This window comes from Coregonus lavaretus (genome assembly GCF_964263955.1).
Source record: "Coregonus lavaretus genome assembly, contig: HAP1_SCAFFOLD_1964, whole genome shotgun sequence".
Taxonomy (NCBI): Eukaryota; Metazoa; Chordata; class Actinopteri; order Salmoniformes; family Salmonidae; genus Coregonus; species Coregonus lavaretus.
Genome location: NW_028157706.1, coordinates 1 through 26019, shown reverse-complemented (window position 1 = coordinate 26019; position 26019 = coordinate 1). Strand labels below are relative to the sequence as shown.

General features: G+C 44.0%; 1 protein-coding gene across 1 annotated transcript; it reads right to left on the bottom strand.

Moving 5' to 3' along the window:
- Nucleotides 1-235: 235 nt before the first annotated feature.
- Nucleotides 236-26013, bottom strand: LOC311125034 (protocadherin alpha-C2-like; the record flags this gene model as incomplete). The annotated part of the gene is made up of 4 exons (XM_084199119.1): nt 236-3168; nt 10778-10863; nt 21121-21179; nt 24064-26013. Coding segments are annotated over 4 exons (2403 nt in total), but the record flags the coding sequence as incomplete, so codon positions are not given.
- Nucleotides 26014-26019: the final 6 nt, after the last annotated feature.

Sequence of the window (26019 nt, the reverse complement as noted above, 5' to 3'; positions counted from 1 at the left end):
GCCGTTAGGTTGCTACAGTACTTTGGATCTTTTTTGTCAATTGTATGCAAAATGTGTAAATATATGTAATTATCAATTTTGCAGTAGGCCTACAACACTAAATAAAACCACTGTTTTGATCACGATACTCCGTCTGCTGTCCAACTGTGTGCCCCAAACCCAACTAACTAGGCTGCTGGGTCCCTTATTCTTAGCAGTTAGTTGAAATCAAGGCCACAGACAACTTTTTCCAATATTTAAGAAATAACATTTTATTTGTGATTTATAAACAAAACACAATACCAGATCCATCAAATAAGAAAAAAGAAAAATCACTATATCACCATTACACTGATGAGCAGGTGTGCAAAAAGGTTATTAACAGATCTGCACTGTCACAGTCGACTGCTTAGTGCCATCCAGGCACCAGATGACTGAGGAAACATTCACTACACACAAGCAGAGAGTACATCAAGTTTTGCATCTTTTTTTGGACAATTTTGTTTATAAGGTTTTCTTTCTCAACATTATAAAAAAAGATTATAAAGGGGGTTCGGGATATATATCGAAGGTGAATAAATGATTCAGTATTACGTTACAGTGTTTCTTTGATCATCAGTTAATAGCTTAACACAAGGTAAAGGACTGATTTTGTAATCCTCCAAAATCATAAGGGCATAAACAAAAAATAACATTTCATAGCATAACTACAGCATTACTTATATCTAGAAGGTTATTTTAATTGAACTTCAACAGGATAAAAAAAGTGATTCCTGTATGTTTGTCTAGGAATATATAGTATATGTGTATGTGTGTTTTCCAGAGTGAGTATGTATACATATTTCAGTAGAGACAATATTCATATCTCTGAGTTTGTGATAAATGGTTGAAGGAAATGAAAAACATATCTATCTATATAGATCTATATATAGTACCTCTTTCCACTGCGTTTAACATGCAAACAGCCACTTAGTGATCTGACAGCACTGATTCACACCTGAAGGGGGAGCATGTGTATAATATGGGGGGATTCAGTCCAATAGCAGCGCTAGCATCCCCCCTCTGTCCCCTCTGATAGGTCAGATATCAGCCACGAAGAGGAAACAGAGAGGTGAGTAGGAGATGTTGTGGAATTAGCCCCCACACACACTGAGTTCATCCTGGAGATGCTCTATTCTGGAGAAGACTCAATGCTGCTGATGCTTCCTTTTCATCACAATATGAGCAAAGAGTTTAACACAGCAACAAAGCTCTCTGGGGAATGTCTGTGGACTGGAGAGCCCATCACTACAAATCCACTTGTCTGTCCTTCCTTCTACTTCCTTCCATCCCTCTTTTTCTCTCCATCTGGACAGAAGGAAGCCAGTCCATATTTCTGCTATGCTCCTTATGTTTCCCCCACTACCCTGTATATAACTGGTGGAAGAGACGGCAACTTGTCCCCAAAACAGTGCTAGGAACCTTGATATTTCAGTACCAAGGCTCGGTTAAAGCTAACCAAAAATGTGTGTGTGTGTGTTTATTTGTGTGTGTGTGTTATACAGGATAATTATGTTGCTGTGTTTACAGAGGAACAAGTTATCAGAAGTTAAGAGTGTCTTTGAGAGAGGCCTCCTGAACATGGTGATCGGAGGACGGAGGAGTCGAGGGACAACAGAGGAGGCGTGCGAGCGAATCCTACAAGCACCAAAGCGGGCGAGGTAAGGGGGCGGGGCTTTAAGAACTATTGAACATTGACTATTGAACATTCACTGACAGAAGCGGGGGGGATCAGGCTTGAACAGAAATGAAACAACAAGCAAAGTTCCTGTCATATATTACACTCCATAGAAAAGAGCCCACTGTAATAGGCCTCAGTCTTTTGGCTGGGTTAGAGCTGTACACTATCAAGAGAGGTGTGTGTATGTCCGCCCTGACTGTCTAATGTGTGTGTGTGTGTTATAGTGGTTGTGTGCTGCACAGACTGTGGGTCCAAGGCCACACTGACCTATTTTGTGTTCTAGGTGAGAAGGCGGGGCCAGGTCTTTAGCCCCTGCCCTGTGCTGCCAACAGTGCCAACAGAGCCAGGCATGAAACACCCCATGGGCAGCCTAATCCAGAACACGGGCAGCCTAATCCAGCCTTCAATCCTGGCCAGCACTAATCTCAACCCATTCCAATCTCACACAGCTCACTGTACATATACACGTCAGGTGTCTTGTTTGCGCCACTTTATGTTTTACAATTTTTTGTAGAAAAAAAACCGACTCTTTCTTTCCCACAAGGCTTCCATCTTACTGTAGATGAGAGCCTCTGTGTCACTCTTTGTCAGATCGAACTCCTCCTCTCCCCCTCCAATCAGGAGAGCAGAGGAGACAGGCGGCGGAGTAAAGACAGAGATGCCAACAAGGGGCCAGAAGGGCCAGGGAGGAGCGTACCATTTCAAGCCAAGTTGGGGAGGCGGGCTGGCAGGACTGTAGCACCACCATTAATAGGGTATGTGAGGTTTCTCTCACATATGGCATTTTATATATGAAAAGTCTGGGCATCGGTAGTTGATTGCATAATCATCTTTATAGAAAGGTTATTCTAATCAAATAGATTTTTGTCTTTCAGCAAATGTCTGTCTAATGAGAGCCTATTAAATCTATTTAAAAAGCCTGTTTCATAGCCAGAGGTATGGAAGCCTCAGAGGGCCAACATGGCAGAGGCTACTTTTGGCTGCTTACATGTTTTATAGAGATAGGCCTCTGCTAATGGGGACTTGGCTGGGCAGACTTAACTATGCAAACACAAGACAGGGAGGCTCTCCTGCTTCTAAAATATACATTTGGCTTTTTGTCTTGCAGCTGTTATTTGGACTTTAGTTGGTAGCTCTGTTTTCATATCTCCCCTTCCTTCTCTACTCGTCCGCATCCTCCTTCCCCTTTTCTTTCTTGTCTTTCTTCTCCTTCTTCTTCTTTTTCTTCTTCTTGGCTTCCTCCTTCTTGCTGAAGGAAATGAAATCGCTCTTGTCGTCCTCTCCTCCCGGGCCCTGGCGGATTGAGATGATGGCGGGGGAGCCGGGGATGATGAAGGCTTCAGGGGGAATCTCTCCAGGCTTCAGGACCTGAGGGGGGCCGTAGCCCGGGCCAGGCCCGTAACGGAAGTGCCAGCTGTTACTGTCGATGCCAGCTCCAACCGGAGGGGACAGCTCACCCCCCTCACCATCTACAAGAGAGAAAGAGAAGAAACAGAGTGAGAGAGAAGAGCTATGTCTTATTCATTATCATCACCATCACCATCTTCATCATCATCATCATCATTATTATTCAACACCACAGTGAGATTCTGAACATACCAGCACATTCTACCACACATAAAGTGAGCCTTATTCAGTCTCCTATTTCTGGCTGAGGTAAAGTTTTACCACCTGTAATACAGCCAGTGGTGTAAAGTACGTAAGTAAAAATACTTTAAAGTACTACTTAAGTGATTTTTCGGGCATGTGTACTTTACTTTACTATTTCTATTTTTGATAACTTTTACTTCACTACATTTCTAAAGAAATATTGTACTTTTTACTCCATGCATTTTCCCTGACACCTGTTACATTTTGATATGCTTAGCAGGACAGGATAATGGTCAATTTCACACACTTATCAAGAGAACATCCCTGGTCATCCCTACTGCCTCTGATCTGGCGGACTCACTAAACACAAATGCTTCATTTGTAAATTATGTCTGAGTGTTGGAGATAGTCCCTGTCTATCTGTAAATTTAAAAAATAAGAAAATTGGGCCATCTGGTTTGCTTAATATAAGGAATTTGAATGTATTCATACTTCGACTTTTGATACTTAAGTATATTTTAGCAATTACATTTACTTTTGATACTTAAGTATATTTCAAACCAAATACTTTTAGATTTATACTCAAGTAGTATTTTACTGGGTGACTTTCACTTTTAATTGAGTCCTTTTCTAGTAAGGTATCTTTACTTTTACTCAAGTATGACAATTGGATACTTTTTCCACCACTGAATACATAAGCAAAATAATTAATTAGAGCCAGAGGCACACTGATAAACTGAAGAGGGGGAACGGTATTGCAGGGAGGATATCAGCCAGTGATGCTGCTTAGAACACAAGGGTAGACTAGAAAGACCTGACCTTTAATGGCAGAGCGGGACTGGGATGTTTAACACTGTGATGTGATGTGAATTAGCACATAAGGATGACAGGAACTGTGAAAACCCAGCACTAACCTAATCCCACTCTCACAAGGGCTCGACACAGCAGTGGAGAGAGAGAGAGATATCTCATACAATATGCAAGCATGAATGTGACAGAAAGAGAGAATCAGGGCGAGCAGAAGAGACAATGAAAGAGAAAGACCAAGAAAGCCTTGAGAGGCTGAACTGAAGTACTAAGAGAATGTGAGACCCAGTTCTCCTTCATATAGCATGCAGTATAATGGAAGATATGAAATAAATGTAATTATAACCAGCAGGCAAGAGACAGAGAGGCATACGAAGGGAGACAGCGATTGAGGAGAAGAACGATGCAGAAAAAGAAAGAGGGGAAATGAGAGGGCATTAGCAAGGGAAACAAAGAGTGATATTCTCTGGGCTCGGCAGACACAGTGCTCTCAGGCCCACACCAGCTTCTCTGGGCTCGGCAGACACAGTGCTCTCAGGCCCACACCAGCTTCTCTGGGCTCGGCAGACACAGTGCTCTCAGGCCCACACTAGCTTCTCTGGGCTCGGCAGGCACAGTGCTCTCAGGCCCACACCAGCTTCTCTGGGCACGGCAGGCACAGTGCTCTCAGGCCCACACCACACCAGCTTCTCTGGGCTTGGCAGAGCTGCACCATCGAGAGCATCCTGACTGGTTGCATCACCGCCTGGTATGGCAACTGCTCGGCCTCCGACCACAAGGCACTACAGAGGGTAGTGCGTACGGCCCAGTACATCACTGGGGCCAAGCTTCCTGCCATCCAGGACCTCTATACCAGGCGGTGTCAGAGGAAGGCCCTCAAAATTGTCAAAGACTCCAGCCACCCTAGTCATAGACTGTTCTCTCTGCTACCGCACGGCAAGTGGTACCAGAGCGCCAAGTCTAGGTCTAAAAGGCTTCTCAACAGCTTCTACCCCCAAGCCATAAGACTCCTGAACAGCTAATCATGGCTACCCGGACTATTTGCACTGCCCCCCCACCCCCACCCCATCTTTTAACGCTGCTGCTACTCTGTTAATGATTTATGCATAGTCACTTTAACTCTACCCACATGTACATATTACCTCAACTACCTCAACTAGCCGGGGCCCCCGCACATTGACTCTGCACCGGTACCCCCCTGTATATAGCCTCCCTACTGTTATTTTATTTAACTTCTGCTCTTTTTTTCTCAACACTTTTTTGTTGTTGTTGTTTTATTTACTTTTTTATAGAAACATAAATGCATTGTTGGTTAAGGGCTGTAAGTAAGCATTTCACGGTAATGTCTACATCTGTTGTATTCGGCGCATGTGTCAAATACAATTTGATTTGATTTGATTTGACACAGTGTTCTCAGGCCCACACCAGCTTCTCTGGGCTCGACAGACCCAGTTCTCTCAGGTCCACACCAGCTTCTCTGGGCTCGACAGACCCAGTTCTCTCAGGTCCACACCAGCTTCTCTGGGCTCGACAGACACAGTTCTCTCAGGCCCACACCAGCTTCTCTGGGCTCGACAGACCCAGTTCTCTCAGGCCCACACCAGCTTCTCTGGGCTCGGCAGACACAGTGCTCTCAGGCCCACACCAGCTTCTCTGGGCTCGACAGAAACAGTGCTCTCAGGCCCACACCAGCTTCTCTGGGCTCGACAGACACAGTGCTCTCAGGCCCACACCAGCTTATCTGGGCTCGACAGACACAGTGCTCTCAGGCCCACACCAGCTTCTCTGGGCTCGACAGACACAGTGCTCTCAGGCCCACACCAGCTTCTCTGAGCTCGACAGACACAGTTCTCTCAGGCCCACACCAGCTTCTCTGGGCTCGACAGACACAGTGCTCTCAGGCCCACACCAGTTTCTCTGGCCTCGACAGACACAGGCTCTCAGGCCCACACCAGCTTCTCTGGGCTCGGCAGACACATTGCTCTCAGGCCCACACCAGCTTCTCTGGGCTCTGCAGACACAGTGCTCTCAGGCCCACACCAGCTTCTCTGGGCTCGACAGACACAGTGCTCTCAGGCCCACACCAACTTCTCTGGGCTCGGCAGACACATTGCTCTCAGGCCCACACCAGCTTCTCTGGGCTCGACAGACACAGTGCTCTCAGGCACACACCAGCTTCTCTGGGCTCTGACCTACTTTCTGCCTGTGTTTTATTGAGATTAAACTAAGGCCCTGCAAAGAGATTATTTTTGTTTTTCATTTGTAGGTTAATTATGAAATGGCTGGAGTGCCTAATTGAATTAATGCATGGTCCCACAGGGACGGTGTATTCAAATATAGCCTACTATTCTATGTGTGTGTGTGTGTGTGTGTGTGTGTGTGTGCATGCCTGCAATGACTGTAGCAAACAATACAAGAGCTCTCAGAAATAAAGTAAAGCAAATACAATGAAACAAACACATAGACCCACTCTGACTCCCTCTTAAGTACATTAGGTTCTCTAGGGCTTGATGGAGCCAGTATGACTGAAAAGCTCAGATAATTGTGGCATGCAGCCATAACCTTTTCTTTACAGTAGAAACTACATTAAACCTCTGTTCCTGGTTAGTGTGGGGAAGCTGATCTGTTCAAGACACAGTTATTACAATACAACACTATTACCACACCTAAAGTACATAACCTCCCTCAAGCCCACTGTGCTTGTGTTAATGGAGGGTAGCCTATACTGATCAACAACATTTTGAGTGCATTGATTATTTCTCAAAGCAGGTCAGTTGAACTTGCCATTGGTTTGCAGAGGTCCACATGTGTGAAAGTGAAGTGTGTGTCGATATAATAATCTAATGTGTTTATCTAATGTGCACCTATTGAAAGAAACCCATAAAACAGTTCTATACCTGTACTTCCTCTTCTCTCTCTGTTTTTATCTCCCCCTATCTCTCTTCATCTCTTCTGCGTGTCTACATGAGAGAGTTGTATCAATTTGCAGAATGTTAAGTCTTTTGTAAGTCTAATTCTCGGCGGGAGCTATGGAGGAGCAGGCGTGACATGCTCTGCATACACAGTGCCTTTGTTTCTCCAGTAATATGAAGGCTTATTTGGAGCTCTGCTCTACCCTGACCATCATATTAAAATGAACATGCTGTGGCTGCTGGTATGCAGGTTACTATAGCTCTCGGTAAGGAGGTTACCATGGTACCCAGCTGTCTGGGGTGGTTCTAGCCTCATTTCAGCACCCAGTGTCCTACTTTCAAGTCCATTATTCCTGGTCTAATCTGGGTTACTCCTCAACCCATTCTTCTTCTTTCTGGCCTACACAAACACGCAACCCAATTTAAAGATCATGCGTTAGATTAAGGTTTCTGAATACGAGTCTTCCATTCAGGTTTTGAATGGTTGTTGTGGAAACTGCTTTCACCCACTCCCTGTTGATGGAGGCTGGTGCTGCTGCAGCAATATCTCAGTTAGACAGCGTTGCCTAGAAACAAGTCACATAGCGTTCCCTAGCAACAACAGTACTGCAGGGCCCTGACAATCCTAAACCACCATACCTCTCTTTCCTTTACCATCCTTCTCATCTGTGTCTCTCTTTTGTCCTCTCCCAAATTACTCAGAATTCCACTAGCACTCTAAAAGAGATGACTGTCTTGCCATGCCTTATTCAACACCCTCTCTATCTAGCTCTGTGTCTGGTCTGACCTCTTCCCCTCTCTCTGCTGGTAACTCAAATTAATCACATTGAGGAAGTATACTCTCTATTTGAGGTGCAATATTTCTACAATGCATAATGTGCATTCTTTCCTTTACACTTCCAACCCTACTTGATACAACATTTGGAAACAAAGCCAATCCTGCTATATGACATCATATATATACTGTATAAGCCATAAGGCTTTGCTTACTTACCCTATTATGAAAACTGTCTCACCCTGCAGCATACTAGGCTGCAGCACTAGTAGCCTGCAGTACACTCTGCATGTCCTCTACCTCCACAGAGTATTGGATTTTCTGCAAGACCACATAGTGGAAGTTTTCCATAAGCTCAAAGAAATTGGAGTCAGGAAGAAAAAAAATCAATACCTTGATACACTCTCTCCCTCTCCCAACACAATTTCAGCATTTGCACACACACACACACACACACACACACACACACTTCAGTCCATCACAGTGATGATACCTCAATCACCCACCTTAGGGCCCTATACCTGTGCTCTAACTCCTGTCACTGGACAGTAAATCGATGAGTCCTCAGCCTGGGCTGGCAGACATTAGATAGGAGGCAGGCAGCTGACAGGAACACCAAACCACTGCCCAGGCATTCTGACAACCCCTCAGAACACAACCACAGGAGCTTACCAGTCAAATGTGATCAAGTCAACCCTCTCTGTCTCTCTCACTCGCTGTCTAGTTTTCCCTCTCCCTCTCCTCACTACCAGTCAGATTCCTGAAATAGTCTTCAAAGGCGATTGTTTTCGCTCCGTTTTATCTAAGATACTGTGTACAGTTGAAGTCGGAAGTTTACATACACTTAGGTTGGAGTCATTAAAACTCGTTTTTCAACCACTCCACAAATTTCTTGGTAACAAACTATAGTTATGGCAAGTCGGTTAGGACATCTACTTTGTGCATACACAAGTAATTTTTCCAACAATTGTTTACAGACAGATTATTTCACTTATAATTCACTGTATCACAATTCCAGTGGGTCAGAGGTTTACATACACTAAGTTGACTGTGCCTATAAACAGCTTGGAAAATTCCAGAAAATGATGTCATGGCTTTAGAAGCTTCTGATAGGCTAATTGACATAATTTTAGTCAATTGGAGGTGTACCTGTGGATGTATTTCAAGGCCTACCTTCAAACTCAGTGCCTCTTTGCTTGACATCATGGGAAAATCAAAAGAAATCAGCCAAGACCTCAGAAATAAAATGGTAGACCTCCACAAGTCTGGTTCATCCTTGGGAGCAATTTCCAAACGCCTGAAGGTACCACTTTCATCTGTACAAACAACAGTACGCAAGTATAAACACCATGGGACCACGCAGCCGTCATACCGCTCAGGAAGGAGACGCGTTCTGTCTCCTATAGATGAACGTACTTTGGTGCGAAAAGTGCAAATCAATCCCAGAACAACAGCAAAGGACCTTGTGAAGATGCTGGAGGAAACATGTACAAAAGTATCTATATCCACAGTAAAACGAGTCCTATATCGACATAACCTGAAAGGCCGCTCAGCAAGGAAGAAGCCACTGCTCCAAAACCACCAAAAAAAATCAGACTACGGTTTGCAACTGCACATGGGGACAAAGATCATACTTTTTGGAGAAATGTCCTCTGGTCTGATGAAACAAAAATAGAACTGCTTGGCCATAATGACCATCATTATGTTTGGAGGAAAAAGGGGAACGCTTGCAAGCCGAAGAACACCATCCCAAACGTGAAGCACGGGGGTGGCAGCATCATGCTATGGGGGTGCTTTGCTGCAGGAGGGACTGGTGCGCTTCACAAAATAGATGGCATCATGAGGAAGGAAAATGATGTGGATATATTGAAGCAACATCTCAAGACATCAGTCAGGAAGTTAAAGCTTGTTCGCAAATGGGTCTTCCAAATGGACAATGACCCCAAGCATACTTCCAAAGTTGTGGCAAAATGGCTTAAGGACAACAAAGTCAAGGTATTGGAGTAGCCATCACAAAGCCCTGACCTCAATCCTATAGAAAATGTGTGGGCAGAACTGAAAGAGTGTGTGCGAGCAAGGAGGCCTACAAACCTGATTCAGTTACACCAGCTCTGTCAGGAGGAATGGGCCAAAATTCACCCTACTTATTGTGTGGAAGCTTGTGGAAGGCTACCCGAAACGTTTGACCCAAGTTAAACAATTTAAAGGCAATGCTACCAAATACTAACTGAGTGTATGTAAACTTCTGACCCACTGGGAATGTGATGAAAGAAATAAAAGCTTAAATAAATCATTCTCTCTACTATTATTCTGACATTTCACATTCTTAAAATAAAGTGATGATCCTAACTGACCTAAGACAGGGAATTTTTACTAGGATTAAATGTCAGGAATTGTGAAAAACTGAGTTTAAATGTATTTGGCTAAGGTGTATGTAAACTTCCGACCTCAACTGTATATGGACAAATGAATGCCTTGCTAGATGCAATTATTACCCTTTTTCACTTATTTTGTCAGTGGTAAATGGTTTCAAATGTACCACTCCCAACAGCACCCCATCACAACCATTAAGTCGGGCATGGTGCAGTATCACACTTCACTTCACCTATCAAAGTCTGTCCCAATTTCCCCTACCTGACCAACAGACAGATATAAGCCCACATTTGCTTGTCTTGTGACAGCTTCTCATTGGCTCTTTTATTTTGGCAGACTGTGTCGCTGTCTGTCATTGGCCTTCCTCTAGTCTTTCCAGCATGCTCCTTCTGAAGTCTCAGTGCTAATGCTTAGCATTCATCTGGCAGGGATTCCAAAAGGTCACCTGTGTTTCCCATCGGACTTCCTTATTCCTATTTATCTGCTGTCATTTCACATCACTATGTCTGCAGAGTGCCTCCATTACAGGAGCTGGCAGCAGAGAAACACTGTGTACTTTTGACCCCCACCCACCCAGCCCAAAACAGCCCAACCCAGCCCAGCCCAGCCCAGCCATCTCACCTGCAGCACTGGACACTGTGGGCCAGTTCTGGACCAGCATCCCCTGGGCTCCCTGCATCACTGACGACTCCTCCATATGGACCGAGCTGGAACACAAAACACACATTCACATATGCTCATTAGATACATACATATTATCCCCTGTCGTATCAACATAATATGTGCACATTAATGAGCTGAAAGTAAAGTACAGCTTTGATAATAGCATATGAAACGCAGCCAGATGTGTGTACTGGCCTACCAGGTTGTTTAGAATTACATTTACATTTACATTTTAGTCATTTAGCAGACGCTCTTATCCAGAGCGACTTACAGTTAGTGAGTGCATACATTTTTTTCTGGTCCCCCGTGGGAAACGAACCCACAACCCTGGCGTTGCAAACGCCATGCTCTACCAACTGAGCTACACGGGTCATGTCAGCAATATCTTTTCACCACACATATTCAACCAGTTTACTTTGCGATTCAAATAAGAGCATGATGTATCATAGCACAGTATACAGGATAGTACATGGTGACATAGTTTATAGATGCAATACCTCAAACATTCTGATTGATGGCATCACAATAGGCTACCAACTCAGTCCTTGGTCAGTTTTCCCACCTGATGTCATAACTCAGGCCTGAACATTCTGATTAATGACATCACAATAGGTTACCAACTTAGTCCTTTGTCATAGTTTTCCCGCATGATGTCATAATTCAGGACTGAATATTCCAATTAATGACATCACAAATAGCTGCCAGTTAAGTTTGTATTCAAATATTTTTCCGGGTGATGTCATAATTGGAGTCCAGGTCACAATTTATATCATGACCACCATTCTCTGAGTATCTATCACCTAAAGGCTATGAATTTTTTTTTTGTTGCATTTAACCCTCAAGCTACCAACATATTTTACATACATCGATTACCAACTGGGGTCATTTTGACCCCAAGAAGAAACTACAATCATAGCGAAATTTCAACTGTCTTTTCAAAACATCATTAGACATGTGATTAATGTTATAAAAAATAAATAAAGACCAAAACAGACTTATTTTAGCAAAATTATCGTTAATTTGCATATTCTGTTAAACAAAAATATGCATTTTTCCTTTATATAATGTGCAGTTTTAAAGTACAATCCACATTAGTACTAAAAAGCTAATTTACCATCATTTGATTCTAGCATCATTTAGTTTTCAGAATGTTTTAATAAATATTAATTTTGTCATATTTATGTGGTAAAAACGACTTCCATTTAAATATATTTCATTTTATTGACAAAAAGGGATTCAATTCACTTCAAAAAGTAATCCTTTGAGACATTGACAAACAAATATTATTTATGTACTTATCCCACAGCCAGCATAAGCATCGCTGTTGGTGAAACAATGGGAGTGGTAGGGGCTATGGCAGCATGCTTCAAAAAGCATGCCCACATATTCTAAGTCACTTCAAACCAAATTATATAGCACCCAGATCATAACAAGTTTTTTCATCTTTATTTTAACAGGGAAAACCTGGATCTCTTTTACGGCTGTGCCCTGTGTAAACATGTTGACATGTACAGTTTTAGACATACAGACAAGAACATTTCAAACATACAAAACAAAAACACAATACAACAGAAACAATCACAGACAACATCATATTGATCCTCCATAACATTTTTTAAATGGGCAAGGGACACCAGAGTGTCTAACTTAAGTTGGATCTGCAGTTTGTTCCATAAATAAGGTGCAAAGGAACTGAAGGCAGTCCTACCCAACTCTGTGGAGACCACAGGAGTCTCTAATGTAATCCACATCTGTGATCTGGTTTTAAAATTAGTATATCTGGTGGAAATTAATTATGATATATATGGAGGTCGTTTTAAAAGAAGTGCTTTATAAATAAACAAGAGAGCATGTTGCTCTCGCCTCACAGATAGAGAGGCCCAACCCACATGTTGATATAGGAAACAGTGATGAGTTTTGTAACTATCACCCGTGATAAATATAGAATATATAGAATATTGGAGGATATGTTTGGAATTCTGGTATTTATATCACATTTTCAGTAGAATAAACCATTTTCAGAGAATAATTTAGGTTTTCTACACAGTTATACGATGTGGTATTGAAAAGTACAATCTTAGGCAAGTAAATGGGGAGCTAGCTACAGTAGATCTCTGCAGGTGATCTGTCTATCTGGTCAAAATGACTGATACAGGTCCCCCTCCACCCTCTGATGATGCGTACAACTTCATATTATGTCTCCAGAGAAACCGAGATTAAAATAAAGATCCTATTTATCAAATTACTATAGGGGGAAATTAGGTGTTTATGGCTAGGGTCAAAATGACCCCAAAGGACTAGTTTTCTTTTAGTTTTTGTCCATATTGATACAGAAACACTAAACAATGATTTAGATTTGTTAAGAACAAGTTGATTGATAAAGTCTAGCCTATGCGGAGTGGCCAGAAAACGCTAACATCTGTTTTTCAGGGATACAGTATTTTCAACCTAACTTCCAATTCCCCTGAAACACGGAAGTGGGAACTCAGCTCAGGCATCTTTCTACACCTGCTACGTTAGGTTAGACAAAGTCATGAACATTTTGAAGAATTGAATAAACTACCTTTGGGCTATGATAAACATTATGCCTCTGGGGTCAAAATGACCCCAGTCGGTAGCTTAAGGGTTACATTTTAAGAGCTGAAATACATGTGAAGGAAGTGACTCCCATAGTCCAGACATCAGGAAGTGACTCCCATAGTCCAGACATCAGGAAATGACTCCCATAGTCCAGACATCAGGAAGTGACTCCCATAGTCCAGACATCAGGAAGTGACTCCCATAGTCCAGACATCAGGAAGTGACTCCCATAGTCCAGACATCAGGAAGTGACTCCCATAGTCCAGACATCAGGAAGTGACTCCCATAGTCCAGACATCAGGAAGTGACTCCCATAGTCCAGACATCAGGAAATGACTCCCATAGTCCAGACATCAGGAAGTGACTCCCATAGTCCAGACATCAGGAAGTGACTCCCATAGTCCAGACATCAGGAAGTGACTCCCATAGTCCAGACATCTGTTAAAAATACTCTCCACAGATCAGAAGGGAAACGGAAACAGACGATACACTTTCAATATCAAAATAACTATTCAAATCAGACTCCCACTCACATACACACTTCCTCCTCCAATGCTCTTATTATCCCTCCAAGGTTGACACCATGTTTTTAATCAGTCTTTTTTAGGTAAACCCGGCAGCATTTCATTTGGTGGATGTTTCCAGTGTGCCAGTCTAATCGTTGTTTGATGTGTATCTGAGAACTTGTGTGTGTGTGTGTGCCTGTGTGTCTGTTAAGGTGTGTGCAAATATCTGTGCACACTGATGTGTCTCTGGTCTGTGTAAGTTGACACTCTGGCTTGCCTTGGGTTATTATGGTCTGTTTTGTATCACTTCATCTCCCATCAGATGTGTTGACTGAGAGGCAGAGCGACAGAAGAAACATCTCATAAACATGCAGAGGAGGAGGAGGAGAGAAGGACAGGAAGGAAAGGGAGAGAATGAGACAGATGGAGAGAGCAGGTGTGATGGGATTGAAAGAAAGAGGTAAGAGATAAACATAGGGAGAGGAGGTGGTAGTTACATAGAGGCAGGAGAATGAAATACTTTCCGAATGTACTGTACATCAATCCTTATCCACTGTTTGTTACAACTAACCATGCTACTTCAACATTCATAATCACTACCACATCTAATACACACACAAACCTGAGAGCATGTATGAGTCACATTCAGGACTGCATTATTTGTCTTGGCAACCACACATACGGAAAAAGGTCATAAACATAAAAACACAGACACACAAACACGCACCCTTCTCCCTGAACATGCATAATGAATGTAAGACATGTAGGCTTGCAGAGGAGCAGCTAGCCCTGACTGTAACCTCTGCAATGCAGCACACAGTGTCTACTAGAATCCCTCTGCTTTATGAACTAAATGCCATCCTGCTCTCTGCTGCAATACACATCACTCAGAGAGAGATGTGGGCCATTTATAGTGGGTTTCCCATTGGGTGATGTTGGGTGAGAGTTTGTTTGGTGAGGGATATGAGCTGAGGGGTGTGGGTGGGGGTGTGTCAGAATGGGGTGTCTGGAGGATGTGTGTGGGTGGAGAATATGGAGGCGAGGGTTGTGGATTGGCTGTGTGCAGTAAGAGGGATAGGGAGGTGCCATTTTAAACTCTGCTGCAGCAATGCCAAGATGGTGGATATTAATTATTCATGAAAGTCTATGTCACCATGATATGATACACAATCTCTCTGCATACGAGATAAATCAACAATCCAATATCTCAAAATATCCTACTCAAATGCATTAAAACCAAACTGGAAAATCAGACTCGATTGAGATACTACACAAAAGGAGGACATGCACTCTTAGCAGATGATTGTGTAATTCTTGGTTGGCTCAATTGTATGCAGGGGAGAAGCATTACCCCTGGAGGAGAATATTCATCCATTTGTATAGCAGTGCTGTTATTAATATAACATGTACAGTTCAAGTCCGAAGTTTACATACACTTAGGTCGGAGTCATTAAAACTCATTTTTCAACCAATCCACACATTTCTTGTTAACAAACTATAGTTTTGGCAAGTCGGTTAGGACATCTACTTTGTGTATGACACAAGTTTTTTTTTCTCCAAATATTGTTTACAGACAGATTATTTCACTTATAATTCACTGTATCACAATTCCAGTGGGTCAGAAGTTTACATACACTAAGTTGACTGTGCCTCTAAACAGCTTGGAAAATTCCAGAAAATGATGTCATGGCTTTAGAAGCTTCTAATAGGCTAATTGACATCATTTGAGTCGATTGGAGGTATACCTGTGGATGTATTTCAATGCCTACCTTCAAACTCAGTGCCTCTTTGCTTGACATCATGGGAAAATCAAAAGAAATCAGCCAAGACCTCAGAAAAATAATTGTAGACCTCCACAAGTCTGGTCCATCCTTGGGAGCAATTTCCAAACACCTGAAGGTACCACGTTCATCTGTACAAACAATAGTATGCTAGTATAAACACCATGGGACCATGCAGCCATCATACCGCTCAGGATGGAGACGCGTTCTGTCTCCTAGAGATGAATGTACTTTGTGTGCGAAAAGTGAAAATCAATCCCAGAACAACAGCAAAGGACCTTGTGAAGATGCTGGAGGAAACATGTACAAAAGTATCTATATCCACAGTAAAACGAGTCCTATATCGACATAACCTGAAAGGCCGCTCAGCAAGGAAGAAGCCACTGCTCCAAAACCGCTATAGAAAAGCCAGACTACGATTTGCAACTGCACATGGGGACAAAGATCGCACTTTTTTGAGAAATGTCCTCTGGTCTGATGAAACAAAAATAGAACTGTTTGGCCATAATGACCATCGTTATGTTTGGAGGAAAAAGAGGGTTGATTGCAAGCCGAAGAACACCATCCCAACCGTGAAGCACGCATCATGCTGTTGGGGTGCTTTGCTGCAGGAGGGACTGGTGCACTTCACAAAATAGATGGCATCATGAGGAAGGAAAATTATGTGGATATATTGAAGCAACATCTAAAGACATCAGTCAGGAAGTTAAAGCTTGGTCGCAAATGGGTCTTCCAAATGGACAATGACCCCAAGCATACTTCCAAAGTTGTGGCAAAATGGCTTAAGGACAACAAAGTCAAGGTATTGGAGTGGCTATCACAAAGCCCTGACCTCAATCCTATAGAAAGTGTGTGGGCAGAACTGAAAAAGCGTGTGCGAACAAGGAGGCCTACAAACCTGACTCAGTTACACCAGCTCTGTCAGGAGGAATGGGCCAAAATTCACCCTACTTATTGTGGGAAGCTTGTGGAAGGCTACCCGAATCGTTTGACCCAAGTTAAACAATTTAAAGGCAATGCTTCCAAATACTAATTGAGTGTATGTAATCTTCTGACCCACTGCGAATGTGACGAAAGAACTAAAAGCTAAAATAAATCATTCTCTCTACTATTATTCTGACATTTCACATTCTTAAACTAAAGTGGTGATCCTAATTGACATTTTTACATTTTTTTTTTACATTTTAGTCATTCTTATCCAGAGCGACTTACAGTTAGTGAGTGCATACATTTGTATTTATTTTTTTATACTGGTCCCCCGTGGGAATCGAACCCACAACCCTGGCATTGCAAGCGCAAATGCTCTACCAACTGAGCTACACGGGACTAAGACAGGGAATGTTTACTAGGATTAAATGTCAGGAATTGTGAAAAATTGAGTTTTAATGTATTTGGCTATGGTGTATGTAAACTTCTGACTTCAACTGTATTATGCAGTCTGTGTTCACACCCTCTCCCCTTCCCCTCAACACACACACACACACACACACACACACACACACACACACACACACACACACACACACACACAAGGGTTGAATGGCGGGAACCCGGTTACCGAGATTTACAGCCCAAAACCACTCCCTTTTCCCGGGATAAATAACTGCGAGAAACCGGTATTTTATAATACATTATTTACAGTGGGGAAAAAAAGTATTTAGTCAGCCACCAATTGTGCAAGTTCTCCCACTTAAAAAGATGAGAGAGGCCTGTAATTTTCATCATAGGTACACATCAACTATGACAGACAAATTGAGAGAAAAAAATCCAGAAAATCACATTGTAGGATTTTTTATGAATTTATTTGCAAATTATGGTGGAAAATAAGTATTTGGTCACCTACAAACAAGCAAGATTTCTGGCTCTCACAGACCTGTAACTTCTTCTTTAAGAGGCTCCTCTGTCCTCCACTCGTTACCTGTATTAATGGCACCTGTTTGAACTTGTTATCAGTATAAAAGACACCTGTCCACAACCTCAAACAGTCACACTCCAAACTCCACTATGGCCAAGACCAAAGAGCTGTCAAAGGACACCAGAAACAAAATTGTAGACCTGCACCAGGCTGGGAAGACTGAATCTGCAATAGGTAAGCAGCTTGGTTTGAAGAAATCAACTGTGGGAGCAATTATTAGGAAATGGAAGACATACAAGACCACTGATAATCTCCCTCGATCTGGGGCTCCACGCAAGATCTCACCCCGTGGGGTCAAAATGATCACAAGAACGGTGAGCAAAAATCCCAGAACCACACGGGGGGACCTAGTGAATGACCTGCAGAGAGCTGGGACCAAAGTAACAAAGCCTACCATCAGTAACACACTACGCCGCCAGGGACTCAAATCCTGCAGTGCGAGACGTGTCCCCCTGCTTAAGCCAGTACATGTCCAGGCCCGTCTGAAGATTGCTTGAGTGCATTTGGATGATCCAGAAGAGGATTGGGAGAATGTCAGATGAAACCAAAATATAACTTTTTGGTAAAAACTCAACTCGTCGTGTTTGGAGGACAAAGAATGCTGAGTTGCATCCAAAGAACACAATACCTACTGTGAAGCATGGGGGTGGAAACATCATGCTTTGGGGCTGTTTTTCTGCAAAGGGACCAGGACGACTGATCCGTGTAAAGGAAAGAATGAATGGGGCCATGTATCGTGAGATTTTGAGTGAAAACCTCCTTCCATCAGCAAGGGCATTGAAGATGAAACGTGGCTGGGTCTTTCAGCATGACAATGATCCCAAACACACCGCCCGGGCAACGAAGGAGTGGCTTCGTAAGAAGCATTTCAAGGTCCTGGAGTGGCCTAGCCAGTCTCCAGATCTCAACCCCATAGAAAATCTTTGGAGGGAGTTGAAAGTCCGTGTTGCCCAGCGACAGCCCCAAAACATCACTGCTCTAGAGGAGATCTGCATGGAGGAATGGGCCAAAATACCAGCAACAGTGTGTGAAAACCTTGTGAAGACTTACAGAAAACGTTTGACCTGTGTCATTGCCAACAAAGGGTATATAACAAAGTATTGAGTAACTTTTGTTATTGACCAAATACTTATTTTCCACCATAATTTGCTAATAAATTCATAACAAATCCTACAATGTGATTTTCTTGATTTTTTTTTTCTCATTTTGTCTGTCATAGTTGACTTGTACCTATGATGAAAATTACAGGCCTCTCTCATCTTTTTAAGTGGGAGAACTTGCACAATTGGTGGCTGACTAAATACTTTTTTTCCCCACTGTATATGAACAGCATGGCGTGAAATGGAACTGTTAAATTATATGCAATGTCTAAATCTGGCTTCTCTACGACCTCTGCATGATGAATCAACGCTCAGGGTCGGGTCAGACAGCCTATCTCAATGCATGTAGACCTATCATCTCATCATGGTCACTTTTTTTCTTGTGACAGGTAGACCTACATTTGCTGCAGCATAGCCTATGCTACAGTAGTATAAACACAGAATGAGCATCTCATTTACCAATCTCCATCTGGCTTTCGGGGGTCACTTTGTTTTTTATTTTTAAAGATTATATATTTTTTTATTGCAGCTCCAGGGTTTAAAACAGCCTATCACTCGAATAGCATTGCTTTAGAATCAGTGCAAGCACGAGCACTCTCTCGCAGTCTTTCTCTCTCTCTATCAACTCCATTCAAATTGCATCCAAAATAGATCATCCTTTTCTAGATTGATATATAGCCCTATATAGAGATGTCCTAGCCTACCTCTTTCATGTAATACATTCAATGCAGTATTAGCCTTATATTTAGCTAATTAATGATGGGTTATGCATAATAAGCTTCTAACTTACAGCCTCTATCTGTTGCGCAATATGCAAGCACCTGTGCTCTGCTGGCCTCTCCTTAAAAAACACTCCTTAGCTCTTGGGAGTCCCATGCAGAAAAAGTTAAGACTAGAATAGCTTGTTGGACATATTTATTTGAGCATTTCTTATACCAATAGACTATTCGAAAAGGGACGCAAGCTCTTTTTGCTGAATGTTAAATACAGCAGCCAATAGAACTCACGGGTAGTGTGAAAGAAGAGCGAACGTGTGATGGTGGTAGGCTACAGCAGTTATTTATTCAGACCCATAACCATTCAATCTTCGTGAAGAGAAGTGAAAGCCTTCTGCATCTAATTCTAGTCCTATTTTATTCAAGCATGTCATTAGAATGATGAAGATGAGGACAACGAAACGTATTTCATTTATCGGTTGAAAGCGAAGAAGGAATGAAGCAACAATAGAGAGAGAAAGAGGAGGCATAGGCTAATAACATTAGGGGAAATATTATGAAAGGTAGGCTATGTATATGTCAGCCTACTAATTATACAAACAGGCCATATTACAGTATATTTCATAATGTTAATCAAATTCACTAGCCTATACTTGTAACTTTGTAGGCCGCATGTGCTGAACCAGAATCGCTTGTTCTCTTCAGCTTTATCACGGTTTGAACGATGTGTGTAATTCCAGTCCATATAATACAGTATAATACAATACAGTACAGTAATACAGTTCACACGCAAAAAGATTAGCCTACTGGAGCTTGTTTCAAGAGAGCATACACCCACCCACACACACAAACACACACATACACACACACACACACACACACAGACCAAGCCCCAGGGGCTACTGATTAACACATTCATGTAAATAAAGAAACAGTCTGCAGCCCTTTACAGTGTGTGTGTGTGTGTGCGTGCGTGCATTTGTGTGTGTGAGTGCGTGTGCTTGTGTACATGTGTGTGTGCGTGTATGTGCGTGCGTGTGCATGCATGTATTTGTGTGTGTGTGATGATCTGAGGCTGATCAAGCTCCCAGTCAGTTCATCAGCTCATTTGTCCTTCACAGTTCCTGCTGAAGGACTGTGTATCTGGGAGTAGTGGCGCACGGAATGTAGATGACCTATATAAATTATGGCAGAGCAGAGGAGCAGAGCTACTGGGGCCTGGCTAGAACATCAGCCTCTGCCTGTGTGTGTTCCCCTCTGGGTTGGCTGACAGGACAGCCAGGGCACAGCTGGCCCAAACAGGGCAACATGGGGCTGAGTGGGGTCAGACACATGTTGAGGAGCCACTAGTGGTTATGGAGGCTGTTGCTCATCTGATCTGAGACCTGTCTGTGGTCATGTTATGCTGTCTGCAGGCAGGTGCTTCTGCAGAGTGTAGTAGTCTGAGAGTGGCTGCCTCCCAGTCTTTGTTGTGCAGACATGCATGGTGACTCTGTACTGTAAGACCTATAAAATGGGGGCAACATTTCCTACAAATTGGCTACACACTGTAGCAATATTCCCCCAAGCAATTGATAGTGTTTCGTTGAGATGCACTCTTAAAGCAATATACTGTAATTCTGAGAGCTGAAAATGGTAAGGAGCTTGGGAATCTTTTTAAGGAGGGTAGAAGTTCCAAGAGGGCAAAATAGTAAAGTGCTTACCTCTGCATCCCTGCCCTCAAAGAAGTGGAGTATTGCCAGTCAGCATTTGGGGCCTTCGGCTGAGAGAGAGAGAGAGAGGGGGGAGGTTAGTTTGATCTCATTCAGAGTGAGGCCAGATATGGTCTCATTAATGAATCATGGTGCACATCCCAGCTCTGCATCCTGATTGGAGCACTGCAGTTCTGGAAGACAGTGTGCCACTGCCATCAGATACACACACACACACATGTCCTTTATCAAAGCAATGACTTTGAGAGACACACTGATACATTCTTAGATTTCCTGTATCCCTGTGTGTGTGAGAGTTCTTCTGTGAGAGGATTGATTAGTTTGTGTATTGTGTGTGTGTGTGTGTGTGTGTGTGTGTGTGTGTGTGTGTGTGTGTGTGTGTGTGTGTGTGTGTGTGTGTGTGTGTGTGTGTGTGTGTGTGTGTGTGTGTGTGTGTGTGTGTGTGTGTGTGTGTGTGTGTGTGTGTGTGTGTCTGGCCTGATGCAGTTTGGTTGAGTGCCATGAGCTCAGAGCTCCAAGCAGCCCTGGTAAATGACTGCCTCATCAGGCACACTGCAGCTGGGCTTTGGGCTAATCCAATCAGGAAGAACCCCTCTATCACCAGGGCAACCACATCCTCCATCCCTGCTCATGTGGGCTGGGGTTAAGAGGTTAAGGGCGGCTCTCCTAGGGCAGTCACACATTACTCAAGTTCATTGATGTTCTCCTCCAGAAGGCTGCTCCATGTGGACGTGTGTTTTTTCAATTAATTTAGTTTGCTTTCCACAAGGTTTAAACATTGCATGAAGGTTCATAATGGAGCTTCAGAGATTTGGATATGTACATTTTGAAAATACAAATCATAAGCACTGACATCATCAGAGCTCTAGACATCAGACCTGTGGGTAGGGGTGAGTACTGTAGTAGTTTAAGACTCATACCTGTTTAGGCATCAGTAGGTGCCCCAGATAAAGAGGGTACATTATGTTATTTCATTAGTTTGATTCTGAGGGGAGTATCTCCTGCTCTGAGACACAACCTCTCTGAGTGAATCTAATTTGTGGGGCTGGGAAACACTGGTTGGAGGTTAATTTAATTTCCACCACCATTCTTATCAGATGATGCCTCTGCTCATTGCTCCTACACCACTGATGGACTGACTGTCTTGACCCATCCACGACCCCAGCATAAACCCCAAAACATTCCAATCAATCCCACGTGGCCTCGAAACTACATTCTGACAGCGTTCTGACAACGTTTTGGACATCAACCTATCCAACCCCCAGAGCAGAGCGCTGAAACAGCAGAGCATCAGATCGTATGCCAGCCAGCCCATTAGAGCACACAACCCAGATCTCTGCTCGTTAGAGTAAACATGAGTTCACACCAATTAAACAGAGACAAAAATACAACAAATCAACCTTAAAACATGGCTAATGTAAGCAGAGCGCCCATGGATTTCAAAAGACATAGCTGCTTAATAGAGCCATTTGCACACTCTCCAGGAACGTTAATTCCATGAGCTCTAGTTTGTAATGAAGCACACCTATTGGGAGTCTTACTGAGGTTAAACGAAAGCCCCATTCAGACCTTAAACTAGTGGTTCCTCGTTAGAGAACATGTTTATCATGAGTGATGTGGAAGTACTTAACATTCCAGCCCTGTCGTGGTAAACATATGCAGGGCTTTGTATTTGTAATTTCCTGTAGCACTCAGCCTTGACTCCTAAGCCATGCTCGACCATGAATGCCAACACTTTCCTACGGCAGCCTAGTGCTGCAGTGGAATAGGTTCTAGAGAGGAGAGACAGCCGGAAAGATTACTAGAGAGAACTCTGAGTGAGGAGTCAATGTGGCAGACTGGAGAGGAAGGAATTCCAGAGTAAACATATGGGAGGATCTTTCAGTTACTGCAATTTAACACAGACATGTTGTTGTGGCTTAAGAAAGAAAAGACACAAAAGACACACATGCATGCATGCATGCACACACACACACACACACACACACACACACGCACACACACACACACAGACACAGACAGACATATACTGTGCAGCCACATTTAAACTGGAGAAATCACAGGCACACACAAAGCCTGACACTGTGAGATATGATGAAGTCAAACACACTTGGACAGAGAATGAGCCAGTGGTAGAGTCAAAATGACCTGCACTGACTGAATATGTGATGACAACATCAAAGTGAACTACAAATCCCTGAATCATCAGAAATACAGCAGGACTCCAGAAAGTCTTCCAATCTGACACTGACGCAGTGTGACTGCTGAGCTGGGTGGAGGATGTAGCTACACTGTGCAACAAGGGAGAGGAACTAAGAGACACACAGACACACAACCATACACACACACACACACACACACTCAAAGAAACATGTCAAATCTGACGCAGTCTCAAGATGTACTGGCAAAACAAAAGAATATGACAACAAAGCAAAAAATATGACAATGAACGACTTCAGCTAGCATGCAGAACCACTGAGCATCTACAGCCCTTCATGTAACAGACGGAACAAAGAACAGTGGTATGATGGAATGTGTTCTAAAACACTCATCTAAAAACAACCAGCACCAACATAACCAATACATATTAAAGCCTAGTACAGGGGTGTCAAACTCATTTTGCCCTGGGGGCCACATTCAGTCTTTGAAAATTGGTTATGTTTCCTCGCCATCAATTTCTGTGATTATTAGCGAGCTGGACACAGTCATGTCTGTATAAATGTAGGTCCATTATCAATTCTACACAGTTTCGATTTGGTTTTAGTCCTTTTAAAGTATATTGAGAAAATCATATTTTCCTGCGGGCTATATCTTTGACACCCCTGGCCTAGTATGTAATCTGGAGAGGCGGCATATTGTGAGGCTATACTTCTGTTATGCCATGCATGACTTGTTAGTCATTTTGCTTAAAAGAAGAGGAAAACTATGACGCACCTCTGGGCAGACTTGCAGTGAAGCGTCGGGCATGCTTAATCTCCGTACAAACCCACTGCCGCCTGTGAAGAAGCGCTCGGAACCCCAGGTGCCGCTGATGGGCCGGCCTGTGTTATAGAACATGAAGGTGTCGCTGCCTGAGGTGGCCGTCAGACAGGTCTTGTAGCAGTAGGTCTTGGTCATAGAGCCATTCCCACGCACCTCAATGTAGTGAGGCTCCACCTTGAGGTCTCTCCGCAGCCCCACATTGTTATTGGGTTGTCCCCCACCTCCACCACCACCCCCAGCACCACCTACTGTGCTGCTGCCCCCGCCGTCAGGGGGGGTCTTCTGGGATACACAGCAGGGGGAGCAGGACCCAGGCTGAGTGCAGTAGGCATGGCAGCGCACGATGGCCAGCACCACCACAGTCACCAGGAACACAAAGGTGGTGGCGCTCAGAGCCACGATCAGGTAGAGGGTCAAGTTAGAAAAGAGCAGGGTGCTGTGGGGCCGGATGACCCTCTTGGGGTCAGGGGTCACCTTGGGTGGCACCTCCATGACAGCCACATTGACGGTGGCAGTGGATGAGAGAGGCGGCTGGCCGTGGTCCCTCACCAGCACTGTCAGGCTGAAGGAGGTGGAGTTGTCCTCCAAGACCCTGCGTGTGGTGCGGATCTCCCCCGTGTGTTCATGCACCTTGAACAGTTCCAAGTCTGTGCACTGATCCAACACATAGATCAGCCAAGCGTTGGGACCTGCGTCTGCGTCGTATGCCACCACCTTGGTCACCAGGGCGCCAGCCTCAGCGTTCTTCAGAACTGTCTCTGTGGAGCGCGTGCCGTTGCCTGGGGGGTTGACGATCTCAGGCACGTGATCGTTCTGGTCCATGATGTAGATGTAGACAGTGGCCACCCGGCTGAGGGGTGGGATGCCCCCGTCCTGAGCTTTGACCTGGAAGTGGAACTCCCTGAGTGACTCATAGTCAAAGGCGCGCAGGGCGTAGGCCTCTCCTGTGTCGGCCTTCACAGAGACGTAAGAGGTGACAGGGATGCCGTGGTTGTTGTCATTTAGGACAGTGTAGGTGATGCGTCCGTTCTCGTTGACATCTGAGTCCTGGGCCTTCACAGTACACAGCGAGGCCCCGGGGGCGTTGTTCTCCGTCACATAGACTGTGTAGGAGGTCTGCTCGAAGCGCGGCGGGTTGTCATTCACATCAGCCACATCCACCTGTATGGTCTTCTGGGAGGAGAGGGGTGGGGTGCCGCCGTCAGTGGCGCTGAGGGTGACATTGTAGGCAGCGGTGGTCTCACGGTCCAGGAAGGCGGAGGTGACCAGGGTGTAGTAGTTTCTGAAGGACTTGATCTTGAAGGGGAGGCCTGGGGGTATTTCCAGGCTCACCTGTTTGTTGGCACCAGAGTCCCGGTCTGTGACACTGATCAGGGCCACCACGGTGTCAGCCCGGGCATCCTCCCTCACTGGGCTGGAGAGAGAGGACAGGACTATCTCTGGGACATTGTCATTCACATCCACCACCTCCACCACCACCTTACAGTGGGCTGCTACAGCACCAGGGCCTTTATCCATGGCCTGGATATACATCTCATAAGAGTTGGTTTCTTCATAGTCCACATTGCTCCTCACTCTGATCCCTCCTGTGTTGCTGTCCATGCTGAACATCTGTCTGACTCTCTCAGGAGTGTAGCTGCTGAAAGAATAGTACACCTCCCCATTTGTACCCTCGTCAAGGTCTGTGGCATTCAATTTGATGACCAGTGTGTCTTTTGGTGAGTTTTCTAACAATTTGACTTTGTACACTGAGCTGTCAAATACAGGGACGTTGTCATTGGTGTCCAGGACTCGTACATTAACTTTAGCTGAACCGGTTTTTGCTTGTGTTCCACCATCTGCAGCAGTCAGAATTAATTGGTGGTAAGGCGCCAGTTCGCGGTCAAGGGGCTTTTTGAGCACGAGCTC